The sequence below is a fragment of the Neofelis nebulosa genome, chromosome 7 (genome assembly GCF_028018385.1).
Source record: "Neofelis nebulosa isolate mNeoNeb1 chromosome 7, mNeoNeb1.pri, whole genome shotgun sequence".
Lineage (NCBI taxonomy): Eukaryota > Metazoa > Chordata > Mammalia > Carnivora > Felidae > Neofelis > Neofelis nebulosa.
The window spans coordinates 61,681,442-61,698,525 of NC_080788.1; the positions used below are offsets into that span (position 1 = coordinate 61,681,442).

Below are 17,084 nucleotides of genomic sequence, written 5' to 3' on the forward strand. Positions count from 1 at the left end.
CCATCAGGGTTGAGAGTAATACTGTGGTAAAGTGGGGAGAAGCATATGAAAATCTCTTCAGGGTTTTTTGTTTTTTTCAGACTCTATTCCCCTCCCCCCCCCCCCCCCCCCCCCCGCCATAGGTGGGGTTGAACATTCCTCCTCTCCTTACTTCTTAGTGACTCCCTGTCAGAAATAAATATTACTGATGGGTATAAGATTTTTGTGTGAATGATGTGGGGGTAGGAAACAAAATTAGGAACCACTGGTTTAAAAACTTTTATTAACTTGTGAGGGGTGGACTAGAAGAGAGGAGACCTGGGTTTGAGCTCAGCTTTCCTTCTCCTTGGCTAAATGACTATGAGTAGGTCCTTCCCAATGTCATTTCCCTCTTCTATAAACTGCCTGTCTGTCTCAGAAAATTGTTGAGGTCAGATGCAAGGCCTTTGAAAACTAAAGCTCTCTCAAATGTGACATTGTCAGCAAAATGTAGAATAATAACCAAAAGTATTTGAAATTTATTTCGTCAGAGTTTCTTCCTTTGAGGGAGAAGAAGTACCTCACTCCCTTTTCATAATTTTACTTCGATGTTCTTTTTATGGAAAATTGATGTGTTTAGATAATATACTTTGGAGCTGTAGAGTCTATAGAAATCTGCTGTAAATGCCCAAGTATGTTGAACCATATGAAATTGTCTTATTTTAGTTTAGTTTAGTTTTTGAGAGTGAGTGAGAGTGGGTGGGGGACAGATAGAAAGGGAGAAAGAATCTTAAGCAAGCTCCACGCCCAGCACAGTTGTGGGGGGGTTGGGGAGGGGGTAGAGGGGGAGGAGAGGCCTTGATCTCATGACTGTGAGCTCGTGACCTGAGCCACAATCAAGAGTTGAATGCTCAACTGACTGAGCCACCCAGGTGTCCCTGCCCCTTTCATTATTTGACTGTATTAGAAAAAACTACATTTCATAATTTTCAACCTAATAGACTTTCTGTAGTAAATAGCTTAAGGTAATAGTACTTCCCTTTGGAGCCTTAAGCAAGGGTAACATGGGAAAAAAGGGCATCTTTCAGGTGTGTGGGGTGGGGAATATTTTTCCCTCTACCAATTTTAGGTGGGAATATGTAAATTGGACTGACAAAAGACAGATTAACAAAAGAATGACAAGTGTATTAACATGTGTATTACACATACACATGGAAGCATTTAGTGATGGGTAGCTGAAAGGGCTGGTTGGAATTTGGGCTTATATAGCATCTTAACAAATCAACAATTTTTAAAGAAGCAGTAAGGCAAGGGAAAAGGACTTAGAGTTTCTAGGATGGCAAACTGCTAGCAGACACACACATGGGAAACTAATGGAAAAAGGACTAGTTAGTAAGGTTTGTTAGTAGATTGCTCTGGTATCCTCTGTGGGCCGCTGAGGGTCTAGTGTTGTCTCCAACTAATTAAATCCTGTCCTTGGTAGAGAGGGGGTAGAGGGACACCTGTGTAAATGTATGCTCTGTTTTTAGGCAAATTGGAGGGCAGAGAGCTTTTCTTGCCCCTGTTTCTTCTCAATTGCCTTCAGCTCAAAATAATCCCTGTACAAAAGTGGCAGATTTTGGGGTGGCCTATTCTGCTACCCTTTACCTTATTCTGCTACTCTTCTGCTACCCTTGAAATAGGAAAAGAGGAAGGCACCTGGTTAGAAGAGAAACCAAAAGTCAAAGTAGAGGGTTTGTGAAAGAGAGAGAGGGGAAGAGAAAATCCCAAGCAGGACCCACACTGCTAGCACAGAACCTGACATGAAGCTTCAACCCATAAATGTGAGATCATGACCTGAGCTGAAGTCAAGAGCCGGACGCTTAACTGACTGAACCACCCAGGTGCCCCTAAAAATTTCTGTCTTAATTTCTACCCTGGTAAACATTGATAACTACAACCCATATTAAAGTTTTGGGATTCTCCATAATTTTTAAGGTTGTGAAGGAGTCTTGACACCAAAAAATTTGAGAACCTCAGTCCTAGATAATTCTGCTTTTGAGGAGAATTGTTAGAAGTAATAAAATAAAGCTCTCTTCAAATATAGAGCTCTGTATCAAGTGTGAAGTGGCTGGTTTTTTTTTTCTTGTGAAATATAATGGCAGAATACAGGGCACATTTCTGAATCTCTTGAATCTCCCGAGTCCCTTCATCTCCTTTGCTGAGGGACAGGTGGAAAAAGTAAGACCAGCTTTGGTGGTGTGGGCCCCACTAGTTGTGGGGAGCAGCCCGGGGTCAGCAGCCTGAATAGTCTCTTCACAAGCTGGGAGACAGGTAGAGTGTAGGCTCAGCACACGGGCTTTCCAGTCAGCCCTGAGTTTGCTTCTGGGCGCTTTCTCACTGGCTGCTACTTAACTGCTTGACCTGTCAGGTGCCTCACATATGAAATTGGAACAGTAATACCTACTTCTTGGAATAGTTGTGAGGTTTTAGCAAATATACATCAATTTTTAAACCCAGAACCCAGCACCTAGTTTTTGCTTAGTTTGTTGTTACGTCATTGTCATGATAATTATTCTCTTCTTGCCTTGTTCGTGATTTTTGAGGCTGAATATTTTTGTCATTCCCACAAAGCTAGCATGACATATTTTTGTGGTATGTAACTTTCTTCCCTTTTTGCAGCAGTGTCAACAGATGTAGAATCTCCTGAAAGTGGCAGTAAGTGTAGATGTATTAAATTACTTTAGTTCTGGGGTTAGTATTGAGTGTTTGCTCTGTCCCGTGATGCAGGACATAGGGTAGCTGCTGGGATTTAGCTGGTCTAGATCTGAGGATGCTTTGGGCTGGGTTTCATTGCTTGGGTTCTTATATTTGTGACTTTTTACAAACACTTAGCCGAGGTACTATATTGCAGGATAAGACCTTCAGACTCACAAGTACCTTGTAGCGTCACTGAACTTCCGTCATATGATTGCCAGTGCCAAGCGAAGGTGCATGAAACCCCCTGTTCTAAAATTAGAATTGAAAGTGACTTCTTATACTCAGTGAAGAGAGCTCTCTAGTGTAGATCTCTAGCTTCTAGTCTTTTAGGAATTTGTAGATTCATGTAGTAGAGCAGTATGGAGCAGCATTTTTTGTTATAGTTAAGTTTTACATGTGTCCCTGTGTTTGGAACTGTGAATGTTTGTTTCTTTTCCATAGGTTGCAACAGGTTTGAAGTGACACTAGAGAAATCCAATAAAAACTTCTCCAAAAAGATTCAACAGGTAGGCAGTGATGGTTGTCACTACAAGAATATTTGACTTCTATGGGACCATGTCAAAACTAGAACTTCGGTAACATTTTTAATAACTCTGAATCCTCTGCTCTATGTTCTCCCACTTACGCAGAGATCGTGGTCCATCCATCATGTGCCTGAGATCCTCTATAATGAGCAGAAATTGCGATTACACATAAATAGAAGTCAGATTCCTGTCATTGGCATAGACTCTTTAGTCCCTTTTTTTTTCCTTAACATTTATTCATTTTTGAGAGTGAGAGAGACAGAGCATGCGCAGGGGAGGGGCAGAGAGAGAGGGAGACACAGAATCAGAAGCAGGCTCCAGGCTCTGCGCTGTCAGCCCAGAGCCCGACGCGGGGCTCGAACTCATGGACCGCGAGATCATGACCTGAGCTGAAGTCACATGCTCAACTGACTGAGCCACCCCTGTACCCCAAGTCCCTTTTTAGTACTGTAGTTAAATGAAGTTTTGTTAAGCCCTGTCAGAAATGTTTAATTGAGTCTAATGATTTGTTCTTTTCCAGATCCATGTGGTTTCCCAGTTTAAGATTCTGGTCAGCTTGTTAGGTAAGAAAAGGGGTTGTAGTTATATTTCATGTGTCAAAAAATAAAAACTGTGACCTGACTAACTCTTTCTTGGTTAATTTGAGAGTCAGTGAAACTGACCTGTACCACACCAGACACAGCAGGGTACACGAGTATTAAAGACAACAGCATCTCTCATAAACTTGAGCTCTGTTCTCCAAGAAGTGCTGTTCATTCATTCAGTCACAGATATTTATTGATATTGAGCAGATATTTATTGAGCCCTGCCCTAGGCATTGGGGATACCAAATTGAAAGAGACATAGTTTCTGTCTTTGAGTTTATGTTCTGATTGTGAAGACTGAAATGACAAAAAATAATCATGATTCAGTGTGATAAGTTACAATGGAAATTTATAAAAAATGTTGTGGATATTAGTAATGGGAGTGACAGCATCATCTAGTGGATGATTAGGATTTTGATAGGAAGGGAGAAGAAGGCAGAGCATTTTAAGCAGAGGCCCCGCAGTCTGACCAGACTTAGGATATGTGGTGAAGAGTGACACAGTGGCAAGAGATAGGGGAGAGACAGATCAAGGCCAGACTATTCAGGCCTTGTTTGAAAAGCCATAGATTCAATTGAAGGCAGCCAGTGAGGCCTTTTACTGGCAACAAAGAACTAGAAACTTGCCTCACGTTTGTACTGTTTAGCCCAGGGCCAAATGGTAGAATAATTTTAAACTTAGCTTCTAGGTTTAGAGAGGAACATTTAAAGTAATTATGTCTTAATGAGTAAAACTAGATAGGAGGCCTGAGTGAAATTATTTTGCTTGCAGCTAGAAAAGAATTCCTCATCATGGGATCGTACAAAGTCCACAGAGGATTTCCTTTCTTTTATTGAGGCCTCCTAATGGAAGTAGCTTTGAAAGCCAATTCTTGTACAAATATTGCATCACAAATTTCCAGACTTGAGGAAGACCGAGTATAAGAGGGCTTTGCTAGTGAAAGAGCTCTCTTACACAAGCCAGCCCAAATTTAAAGGAACGGAAGTGACCTCTTAAACATTTTGGAGTGTAATTCTGATAATAGATCAGAATAACTCATTGTTAGTGAAACTGAAAGATACATCTTCAATCAACATTCACTTCGGTTCTTCTGTTTGTTAGTTATTCATGTGTGTGGAGAATTATGATAATTTATAGGGTTATTATACTTCCTTCCAAACAGAAAATAACATTTATGTCCATGACCTGTTGACATTTCAACAAATCACTACGGTTTCAAAGGCAAAGGGAGCATCACTGTTCACATGTGACCTTGAGGTAAGTTTAGGCAAGATGAATTTTGACATTGTATTTTGATAAATACATTCTTTCCTATATTATTCCTACCATCAGATGGGAAGAATAACATGGATATCCAAATCCAGCAGAGATCCAAAGAAAATGTTTGATTTTGGATTGTATTAGAGAAATTTTCCCCTTTGTATGTGGTCAGAAGGTGAAACATTTGGGTTCCCTGTGTGTGTGCTGATTAGAGCACCAGAGGAGGCAACAAACTCAGGATAAAAGCATTGGCCATGGAGGGGCATCTGGGTGGCTCAGTGGGTTAAGGTCCGACTTCAGCTCAGGTCATGATCTTGCAGTTCGTGAGTTCAGGCCCTACATCGGATTCTGTGCTGACAGCTCAGAGCCTGGAGCCTACTTCGGATTCTGTGTCTCTCTCTCTCTCTCTCTCTGCTCCTCCCCCACTTGCCCTGTGTCTCTGTCTCTCAAAAATGAATCAACATTAAAAAAAAAAAAAAGCATTTGCCATGGACAAACCATTATGGGGAAAATCCAGACTTAACAGTACCATGAGTATCATTGGCATAACTATAGGACATTATATTGACCTTGTTCTGAACATATTATTGTCTTCTTTGTCTAGAGGGTGTTTTTTGTTATTCAGGAAAGACATTTCTCCTAATTTTTCCAAATTTATCCTCCTTACATTATTCAAAATCTGCCTTACCCCTCTACTCAGCTTGATCGCTTTTTAGTATTTGTGGTCTACATTGACACTGCTTTGCTTTATGTTTAGACATTTTCTTTTCCCCTGTTCCTTTAAGGATTAAAAGTGCCACTGACGCATGCTGATCCCTGACCAACAGATATTGACATCCATGAGTGAGAAACATTTAAGAAAAAAAGAGGAAGCGTTTGCATAGGTGGAGGCCTGCCCTGGGATTTTCCGTGTGAATTATGAATGTTTAAGAGATGTGCTGGGGTTGGGACCTTTGACTGGCAGCCCTCAGGGAGGAAGTACTCCTCAGCCTGTTGTTTCTAAGTACATTTTAGAAAAATGGTGTTCTTCCACCCAGCTTGTCTGATAGGGTAACTTTGTATTACAGGGGATTTTCAGATTCGTAGCCATTTCAAGGTAGGCAGTCTCTCATTTAGTGGTCACTCAGTCGTGGAGCCATCGTATACACATCCTCATTTGCTCTGGGTGTCTCTTCCCAGCACACAGAGACTGGTGAGGAGGTGTTGCGGATGTGTGTGGCAGTGAAAAAGAAGCTGCAGCTCTATTTCTGGAAGGACAGGGAATTTCACGAATTGCAGGTAAAGTCCATGTTGATTCACCGCTTGAAAGACTCCTGTTCAGTGATACTGAAGGTCAGGGCCTCAGTCTTGGAGTTCTCTCCAGGTGAAGGCTCTGCCATAAGTACCTGAGAGCCTCTTCATGCCCACTCATCAAGAGTCTCTTGGCCTTCAGAAGCAGTGTTTATACACATGGGTTTATTTCAGAGTGGGTTTTCACCTTTTCCAAAGGCATCTAGTCATCCAGTTCATGGGTGACTTAAATTTTTATCACAGATGATTTCCTAGCCTTGTGTTTACAGAATTGTGTTTAGATGAGGGTGAGGTTCATTTTGCAGAGTGGGCATGGAATAACAGGAAGATCATGGTTTCTTTTAACGTCTTTCCATTTGAACTCTTGCTCTCTTTCCTCAGGGGGACTTTAGTGTACCAGATGTGCCCAAGTCCATGGCATGGTGTGAAAATTCTATCTGTGTGGGTTTCAAGAGAGACTACTACCTAATAAGGGTAAACTTATTATTTTGCATGTATTAGTTTACCTGGGGGACATGATTATGCACGTCTGAACTACAGGCCAAGAGACTGCCTTAAGTAGCGTTTGGGCATAACAGGGCTTGTGTTTGTATATTTGGTTATATTTTATGCTTCTCAGCATCTCCACAAATAGATGTCTGAAGCTAGGCAGCGTCATGAATTATCCATATCTTGTATCTAATTATTGGAACAGATCATAAGGGCTGCTTGCCTCTGTCCAACAGCATTGTCATAGACTGCCATCTTAAGGCTTCAATCCTCAAGAATTAGAAACTAACTTTAGTATTAAGCATTTTTAAGACTTGAGTTTCCTGTTGCCTAAAATCTTTTTGTATATTTATTTTTTTAATTATTTTTACTTTCTTTTTTTAAATTTCGAAAGCCACACGTGTTTATTATAAAAAAATAAGGAAATATAGATAAGGAAAATAAAGGAAATATAAATCATCCATAATCTATTGACTCAGAGATAGTTACTGTTAATCTTTGGGCATATGAACTTCTGCCTATTTACAAAGATGTCATACACATTGTTTTACAACTTTTTTTCCTTCTCCTAAGTGGTATCAATATCCACGACATTGTTTTTTTTCCCTCCAGTAGTCATACTGTATGTAGAAATGGTTGATATACCATTCATTTCATAGCATAACCTAAACTTCTGAGCTTTATACCCCTCTCATATTCCAGACTTGGCAATTCTAGAAGTCTTTCTCTCCATCTTCACTTCTCCCCACTTCCCCACTTCCCCACTCCCCACCATGTTAGCTCTTCATTATTTATCTAGTTAATATATCTGTTCCACATTTACGTTGTTAGAGTGTCCTCATTTTATCAGCATCAGAGTTGCAAACTCATAGAGGAGTCACTGCTCTCCAGCTGACTGATTAGCAGAATAACAGTGAGGCATATAGGTGCCAAAAGAAGTCCATGAGGGGTAGGGGTACAGAGCCTGAAGCTGGAGCGGGCTCCCTCTGACTGTCTTGAATTCTGGCATCATCTTCTCAAGGGTACAGTCTTGAGGGTGGGAAATCTTGGTTTAGACCCAAGCTATTAAAAAATTATTCATTTATATACATACAGTAAAATTCATTCTTTTTGATGTATAGTTCTGAGTTTTAACAGATGCCTTGACTTGTGTAGCCACCACCATAATCAAGATTCAGAGCAGCTCCGTCACCCAAAAAATGCCGTCATGCTGCCCCTCTGAAGTCAACCCCTCCTTCTATGCCCCAGCCTCTAGTAATCACTGACCTGTTCTTCATCTCTTATGGTTTTGCCTTTTCCAGAATGTCATATAAATGGAATCCTACCGTATGTAGCCTTTTGAATATGGCTTCTTTCACTCGGCATTATGCATTTGACATCCATCTGTATTGTTGTGCGTGTCATTTTATTCCTCATGGCTGAGTAGTATTCCACAGTATGGATGTACTATAGTTTGTTTATTCATTCATCAGTTGAAGGACAACGTTGTTTCCAATTTTTCGCCACTATGAATAAGGCTGCTATAAACATTTGCATACAGGTTTTTGTGTAAACATAAGTTTTTACTTCTCTTGAGCAAATACCTAAGGAATGGGATTACTGGGTTGTATGGTAAGTGTCTATTTAACTTTATAAGAAGCCAACAAACAAGATGGCTGTACCATTTTGCATTCTCACCAGCAGCGAGTGAGAGTCCCAGTCACTCTGCATCCTCGCCAGCACTTGACATTGTTAGTTGCCAGGCCAGATGCTTGTGCCTCTGTGTTAGAGAAAAAGAGAACTGGTTCTGTCATTGTGATGACAAAATTTGTCATAACAAACTCTATAATATTTCCTTATGCCAAGCAAGGAATATTATTGGCTTCTGTAGGCTTGGAGTTATATTTGGGTTTTTCAGGCCATGTTCATGCCTCTATCGAGAGAACGCTGGTTGATTCAATTTGTGTCTTCCTATAGGTGGATGGAAAGGGGTCCATCAAAGAGCTCTTTCCAACAGGAAAACAGCTGGAGCCGTTAGTTGCACCTCTGGCAGATGGAAAAGTGGCTGTGGGTCAGGATGATCTCACCGTGGTGCTCAATGAGGAGGGGATATGCACACAGAAATGTGCCTTGAACTGGACAGACATACCAGTGGCCATGGGTGAGACCACCATAGCTGCTGTTTCCCACCGTGGGCTGGGGTTGTGCGCCATCCTCACAGAATGGAATCCCTTTCATAGCTTCAGCATACTGTGGTTACAGTGTCATTTACTCTCAGTTCCCCTTCCTATAAGTAGACAAGTTTGTAAGATCATTAAAAATGGGATATTCTGGTTTTTGTAGGAAGCTGGGTTTTGCCCCTGCGGGGGAAAGAAATGAGCAGAGTTGTGTGTTTTAGGAAGTGATTGTCTACTGCTGTATATTTTTACTTCTTAGTCCTTTTTGTTATACCTTCTTTTTAATGGTTTTATTGTGTCCTCTGCCAGATAGATTACATTTGGAAATTAGTGGTAATTCCTTATTTATTCCTGTAATACATGCAACTCAATATTGAAGTGTTTTTGATGTGGTGGTTATTGCTTCTGCTTTTGTAGCTTGGAGGTGCACATTGCATTTAGATGTCAGTCTCTGCCCTCCATCTTAAGGGTTTCTGCTCCTACACCTGCCTCAGGCTCTCAGCAGTGGCATTGCCTGGAAGCATGTGACCACCCTTGCAGCAATTCATGTTCAGTCAGGACAGTGAGCATTTTAAAAATAGTTACCACTGCGGAGGGGGGCGTACAGACATGCCATCTTTAAAGACTCTAGCTGGGGAGGTAAAGATTCCATCTTGGATAAAGAGATAAAATAAGGCACCATTGGAGCGGTTAAATTGGATGAGCTGAGATTCAGTAGTTGAGAAAGGGGAAGTTCATTGTTCAACTTGTCAGGAAGAAGTTTCATTACATAGGTACGATTGGACTGGACCAGGCAGGGAGACTGCCCTGGCTAAAACAGGTGGCTCAAATTATGGAGGAATAAGGATAGTGCCGGTCAGAGGCCCGTGCAAAGGTCTCACAGAGCAGTAGATTCCTAAATGGTAAATGTTTGGATAAAAGCATCAGGTTCTAGGGTATTTTGGTGGTGGTTAGAGATGAACAGTTCAGAAGGAAGGTAAATCAAAAGGACAATATTTTATAAGGCCCGAGATTATGTATATTAACAAGTTTGAGGGGCTCAGAGCTGCGCGAGAAGCTTCGTGTGGTATTCTAGGCGGCCCTTGTTTTCCCTTCAGAAGAGGAGCTGTGGGAGAACTGATGAAGATGTGTGTAATACGCTTGAAGGATGTTTCTGATTCCCTAGTATGAGTTCCTTTGTTAGCGCCCTTTGCCTTTGGCAGTGTTTCTCAGAAACAGTTCTGTGCCTTAACATACTGAGGTGGGGAGAGGGCATTCTTTCTAGATAGGGTGGGAGAATCACCACCGGACAGAGGAAGACTAAACTCTTTAGATGGTGTGCATTTTAAACTTCATTTATATTTCTGCTCTCAACTTTACCACTTCACCCAGGCTCCAGTCATCGTGGAACCCCCCTCACTGAGTGATCATCACACGTGCTGTTGTCTCTTGATTTCTTCTCTGCCTGGCCCTGTCCAGCTCACATGACAAGGCCCTATTCAGTGGCACTTCCCCCTGTGAAGTCTTCTCTGATGCACAGGCAGAATTAGTCACTTCCCCTTGTTGCTTCCAAAGCTCTTTCAGCTTTCCCTGTCATGGTACCGACACTGTCTCACTGGATACAGTTGAGCTGTCTTCTGTGCTCATATAGGAGCCCTGTGAACCCTGGACTCATGTCTTGATCCACTTTGAGTAGGGCCTGAGACATCATATAGCCTTTTAGGAAATGCTTGCTGAATAGGTGAATCACTGTCATTGTTGGCAATTTGTTATATATCTGCTGTATACCAGGCACTCTGCCAAGTTTTGAAGATACAAACAGATATAGACCATCTCTATCGTCAAAGAGTTGAGGAGACTGGGCAATGATAAGAGTGCTTCTATTATAGATTACCTTTTTCATTAAATTAGACCAGATTAAAGGAGAGAAATTTTCAAATTTATACAAATTAACACCAAAGGGAATTGTACTAGCTTTTAAAAAGGAGGCCAGCAAAAAAAGAAAAGTAAAAAAATCCAACACAAAACCACATTTATTTTACTTTATTTTTTTTTGTAAGATGAAAAATACCAGCCTAATAACAGTGATGGTGTTCAAAGTGATAGAAGTATTACTTAGGCCAGGTCCCTTCTGGCTGTAAATTTTTTACTGTATTTAGAGTGTAAATTGCAAACATAATATGAAAAACTTTTTATCAGAAAATAAATGAGGAAAATAAATTCATAGGAAGTTAGCCAGACTAAGAAACTACAAATACATTCTTTGAGGTTACATTTCTTTTTGATAATGATGCCATCTAGTGGTTCATTTCTTACTATTTTTTTTACATTTAAAAAATTTTCGGTTTTGTGATAGAAAATAACATAAAGTCTATCACCTTAACCATTTTTAAGCATACAGTTCAGTCATTACATATATTCATACAGTCATGCAACAGATTTCAGAATATTTTCATCTTGCGAAACTAAAACTCCATATCTATTAAGTAACAACCCATTTCTCTCTCCCTCAGCCCTTGGCAACCACTCCTCTACTTTCTAGATACCTCACATCAGTGGTAGAAAACTGCTACCCTGAGAATGCCATCCAGCTACCTTCTCTGTAACCATTAAGCATTAGGTGGAGTGTGCATCTTTTCCCTGTGAAAATCTTAAGCAGAAATAACTTTGGCCAGAAATGTGGAATTCTTTCGTTAGCCTCATTTTAGGGAAAAAAGAAGTTACCTTCCTCCTGCCCTTCCTAAGAGAATGAAAGAAGAGGTCATGTAACCTTATTCTCCCTCTGATGCATTGTTAGGGGCAGCTGCCACTGACCTTTCTCTGCTTTAATTTTGTGACTGGTGAGAAAGGGAGCAGGTGAAGCTTTCACCCAGTCCTTTGGAGGAGATGGTAGGAGTGGGATCAGGTCACTGTCAGCGAAGCTGGATGCATCCTTCTTGTGCAAGAGATTTCTCTTAGCATCACTTGGACAAAACATTTTTTCCCTTTGGATATTACAATGTAGGATCCTGACTTGGTATTTGACTAGTGGACTATTGGGAGATCCTGTTTAAGTGCAGCTTAGAAATGGGAAACTGAAGCAGTTCATAGACCAGATCTGCAATTCAAGGTGTTCTTTCTTGTTTAGAGCACCAGCCTCCCTACATCATTGCAGTTTTGCCTCGATATGTGGAGATCCGAACATTCGAACCGAGGCTTCTGGTCCAGAGTATTGAATTGCAAAGGCCCCGCTTCATTACTTCGGGAGGGTAAGGAATTTCTTTTTTTACTGTAGCTGCCAATTGTAAAGCTTTAAAATCACCTATGTCATCATAAAGCCTGTGCCCTTTTGCTGACACTCTTATTCCTGCCCCCAGATCAAATATTATCTATGTGGCCAGCAATCATTTTGTTTGGAGACTCATTCCTGTCCCCATGGCAACCCAAATCCAACAGCTTCTCCAGGACAAGCAGTTTGAATTGGCTCTACAGCTTGCAGTAAGTATTGTTTCTGAGATATAGATCTGAGTCTGCCTTTCTCATTGTTCAAAGCAGGTTTTTTTGGTTTAGGTGTTTATATTTGGTTTAGACTGGTAGAATAAGCACAGAGCTGAAAGTTAGGAGACTTGGATTTGGGATCTGATGCTGCCATAAACTCTAAATAATTTCACACTTTCGGTTTGCTTATCTGTAAAATGCAAAAGAATGCCAAATATCTCCTAGAATTAATAAGACAATAAAATAATTTAATAGATACATTACAGCCTTGAAAAATTAAAGACAGTGCAGGTATTAACGTAGCAATTATAAATGTAAGACCGCAGTCTGGTTAAATGCAACAACTGGAGGGCCACTCAAAATCCCTTTCAACAGTAGTTCCCCTGTGTTTGGATAGGCAGGCCTTCTTCAGGTATTCTGAAACCACCTCATGTTGCTGCATTTGAGAAGGCTGCACTCTTTATGGCTGCCACTGTCCTTGAATGTTTCCATGGGATATTGTTCATAGCCGAGGTTCATAGCCAAGTAGTAACCATGCTCTTATTTTGGTGTTTCTCTCATTGCCAACTTTTGGAGACTGATCTCTGAGATTTGTCTTATTCTTTTAAACATCCCCAGTGGTGATTATTGTCTGTAGAGAGTGGATTTGAGTTTAGGAAACAACCAAAGATTATTCCGATCCTACTCATTAAATTAATTTAGTAAAAGAGATTTTTATGAAGATAGTATTTTAAAAGCTTACTTTTTAGAGTATCTTGTCAGTTCTTTCTGAAAGGAAAGCAGTGGTTGCATGTTTTGGAATTTATGTTTGTAGTCACATGTGGTAGATACTTTTGAAAAGTAACACTCATCTTGGATATACATGTTCTGGATTTAAAACAAAAATCCAGTCTTAATAGTTAGACATGTTTAATATCCCATAAAGATTGTTTCTTTCTTAGGGCATTTAATTTAACATCTTACTAATTTTTTTTTTTTTTTTTGCCACCTATGCATTGCCCTCCGTTATTTTATTTTCATTTTTAAAATAATACCCATGGGGCGCCTGGGTGGCTCAGTGGGTTGAGCGTCCGACTTCGGCTCAGGTCATGATCTCACAGTTTGTGGGTGCAAGCCCCGCATCAGGCTCTGTGCTGACTGCTTGCTCAGAGCCTGGAGCCTGCTTCAGATTCTGTCTCCTTCTCTCTCTGCCCCTCCCCCGCTCACGCTTTGTCTCACTCTGTTTCTCAAAAATAAATAAAATGTAAAAAAAAAAAATTAAAAAAAAAAAATAATACCCATGAATCCACCATCTTACCCAAGAAAAATAACTTATATAACCTATATGTTCCTCCCCATCCCATCTCTCTACCTTCCCTCAAGACATAGCCATTAAATTTGTATTTATCACGCCCGTTAAAAATGTGTTTCTTGTTGAAAAATCTCAAATAAACAATCTAACTTTACACATAAAGGAGCTAGAAAAAGAACAAACAAAATCCCAAACCAGTAGTAGGAAGGAAATAATAAAGATTAGAGCAGAAATAAATGAAATAGAAACTAAAAAACAATAAAACAAATCAGTGAAACTAGGAGCTGGTTCTTTGAAAAGATCATCAAAATTGATAAACCATTAGCCAAAGTCATCAAAAAAGAGAGGACTCCAATAAATGAAATAAGGAAGAGGAGAATTAACAATCGACAACACAGAAATGTGAAGGATTATAAGAAAATTATGAAAAATTATATGCCAACAAATTGGACAAATAAAAGAAATGGATAAATTCCTAGAAACCTATAACCTCCCAAGACTGAATCAAGAAGAAATAGAAAATTTGAACAGACTGATTGTCAGCAGTGAAATTGAATTAGTAATCAAAAAACTTCCCGGGGTGCCTGAGTGGCTCAGTTGGTTGCGTGTCCAACACTTGATTTCGGCTCAGGTCATGATCCCGGGGTTGTGGGATTAGCCATGCCCCAGGCTCCATGCTGAGTGTGGAGCCTGCTTAGGATTTCCTTTTTCTCTCCCTCATTCTCCCACTCTGCCCCTCTCCCTTACTTGCTTGCACACTCTCTCTCTAAAATTAAAAAACAAACAAACAAACAAACAAAAAACCTCCCAAAAAACAAAAGTCTAGGACCAGATGGCTTCACAGGTGAATACTACCAAACATTTAGAGAAGAGTTAATACATATTCTTCTCAAACTATTTGAAAAAAACAGAAAAGGAGGGAAACCTTCCAAATCCATTCTATGAGGCCATTACCCTGATACCACAACCAGATAAAGACACTACAAAAAAAAAAAAAAAAGAGAGAGAGAGAGAGAGAGAGAACTACAGGCCAATATCCCTGATGAACACAGATGTAAAAATTCTCAATAAAATACCAGCTAACTGAATCCAACAGTACTTTAAAAATCATTCACCACAATCAAGTGGGATTTCTTCCTGGGTTGCAAGGGTGGTTGAATATTTGCAAATTAATCAATGTGTTATGTCACATCAAGAGAAAGGATAAAGAATCATATGATCATTTGAGTAGACACAGAAAAAGCATTTGCCAAAGTACAGTATCCATTCATAAAAAACTCTCAACAGAATAGGTTTAGAGGGACTGTACCTCAATATCATATATGAAGAACCCGCAGCTAATATCATCCTTAATGGGGAAAAAAACTGAGAGCCTTTTCCCTAAGGTCAGGAACAAGGTGAGGTTGTCCACTGTCACTGCTTTGTTCAACATAGTACTGGAAGTCCTAGCCATAGAAGTCAGACAACAAAAAGAAATAAAGGCATCCAAATCAGTATGGAAGAAGTAAAAGTATCACTGTTTACAGATGACATGATACTGTATATAGAAAACCCAAAAGATTCCACCAAGAAACTGCTTGAATTGATAAATGAATTCAGTAAAGTTTCAGGATGCAAAATCAGTCTACAGAAATCTGTTACATTTCTACACACTAATAATGAAATAGAGGAAAGAGAAATTAAGAAAACAATTCCATTTACAATTGCACCAAAAATAATAAAATACCTAGGAATAAACTTAACCAAGGAGGTCAAAGATCTGTACTCTGAAAACTGTAAAACACTGATGAAAGAAATTGACAGTGACACAAACAAATGGAAAGATATTCCATCCTCACTAACTGGAAGAACAAATGTTAAAATGTCCATTCTGTCCAAAGTAATCTATAGACTTAATGCAATCTCTATAAAAATACCAATAGCATTTTCCACAGAACTAGAACAAACAGTTCTAAAATTTGTATGGAACCACAAAAGACCCTAAATAGCCAAAGCAGTTTTGAAAACGAGGAAGAAATGAAACTGGAGGTATCACAATCCTAGATTTCAAGATATGCTACAAAGCTGTATTAACAAAAGCACTATAATACACAAAAAACAGACACATAGATAAATGGAACAGAATAGAGAGCCCAGAAATAAACCCATGATTATATGGTCAATTACTCTTCAACAAAAGAGGCAAGAATATACAATGGGTAAAAAACAATCTCTTCAAAAAATGGTGGTAGAAAAACTAGGCAACAGCATGCAAAAGATTGAAACTGGACCCCTTTCTTACACTATACACAAAAAAATAAGGTCAAAATGGATTAAAGACCTAAATGTGAGACCTGAAATCGTAAAAATCCTAGAAGAACACAGGCAGTAATTTCTCTGAAATTGATCATAGCAACCTTTTTCTAGATATGTCTCCTTAGGCAAGGGACACAAGCAAAAACAAACTATTGGGACTACATCAAAATAAAAAGCTTCTGCACAGCAAAGGAAACAGTCAACAAAACTAAAAGACAACCTACTAAATGAAAGAAGATACTTGCAAATGACATACCTGATAAAGGATTAGTATCCAAAATATATAAAGAACTGATATAACTCAACACCCAAAAAATAATTCAGTTTAAAAATGGGCAGAAAGCGTGAACAGACATTCTCCAGAGAAGCCATACAGATGGCCAGCAGACATTTGAAAAGATGCTCAACATCACTCCTCATTAGGGAAATGCAAATTAAAACCACAATGAGATGATGCATCATACCTGTCAGAATGGCTAAAATCAACAACATAAGAAACAACAAGTGTTGGTGAGGATGTGGAGAAAAACTGGAGCCTTCATGCACTGTTGTGGGAATGCAAATTGGTATAGCTACTGTGGAAAACAGTATGAAGTTTCCTCAAAAAATTAAAAATAGAACTATTATATGATTCAGTAATTCAACTACTGGAATTTACTCAAAGAACACAAAAACACTGATTCTAAAAGATATATGGACCCCTGTGTTTATTGCATTATTTACAGTAGCAATGTAAGTGTCCATTGATAGATGAGTGGATGAAGAAGATGTGGTATATATACACAGTGGAATATTTTTCAGCCATAAAAAGAATGAAATCTTGCCATTTGCAACAACATGGAGGGATCTAGAGAGTATAATGCTAAGTGAAATAAGTCAGTTAGGGAAAGACAAATACCATATGATTCAACTTATATGTGCAATTTAAGAAGCAAAAGACCAAAGAAAAAAAGAGACAAACCACAAAAACAGATTCTTAACTATAGAGAACAAACTGGTAGTTATCAGAAGGGTGGGTAGATGAGGGAAAATAAGTGAAAGG

The 17,084-nt window shown here is 39.5% G+C and overlaps 1 protein-coding gene across 2 annotated transcripts in view; it reads left to right on the forward strand.

Moving 5' to 3' along the window:
• VPS39 (VPS39 subunit of HOPS complex) overlaps positions 1-17,084 on the forward strand; it is a 46,272-nt gene that overhangs the window by 8,359 nt on the left and 20,829 nt on the right. Inside the window, exons 3-10 of one of the 2 annotated variants that reach the window (XM_058738090.1) lie at positions 3,139-3,203; positions 3,742-3,784; positions 4,968-5,062; positions 6,245-6,343; positions 6,737-6,829; positions 8,801-8,984; positions 12,107-12,227; positions 12,336-12,456. In XM_058738090.1, the coding sequence (XP_058594073.1) occupies positions 3,139-3,203; positions 3,742-3,784; positions 4,968-5,062; positions 6,245-6,343; positions 6,737-6,829; positions 8,801-8,984; positions 12,107-12,227; positions 12,336-12,456 (821 nt within the window). The remainder of the gene's footprint in view (positions 1-3,138; positions 3,204-3,741; positions 3,785-4,967; positions 5,063-6,244; positions 6,344-6,736; positions 6,830-8,800; positions 8,985-12,106; positions 12,228-12,335; positions 12,457-17,084) is intronic. The other variant, XM_058738091.1, reaches the window with a different exon arrangement.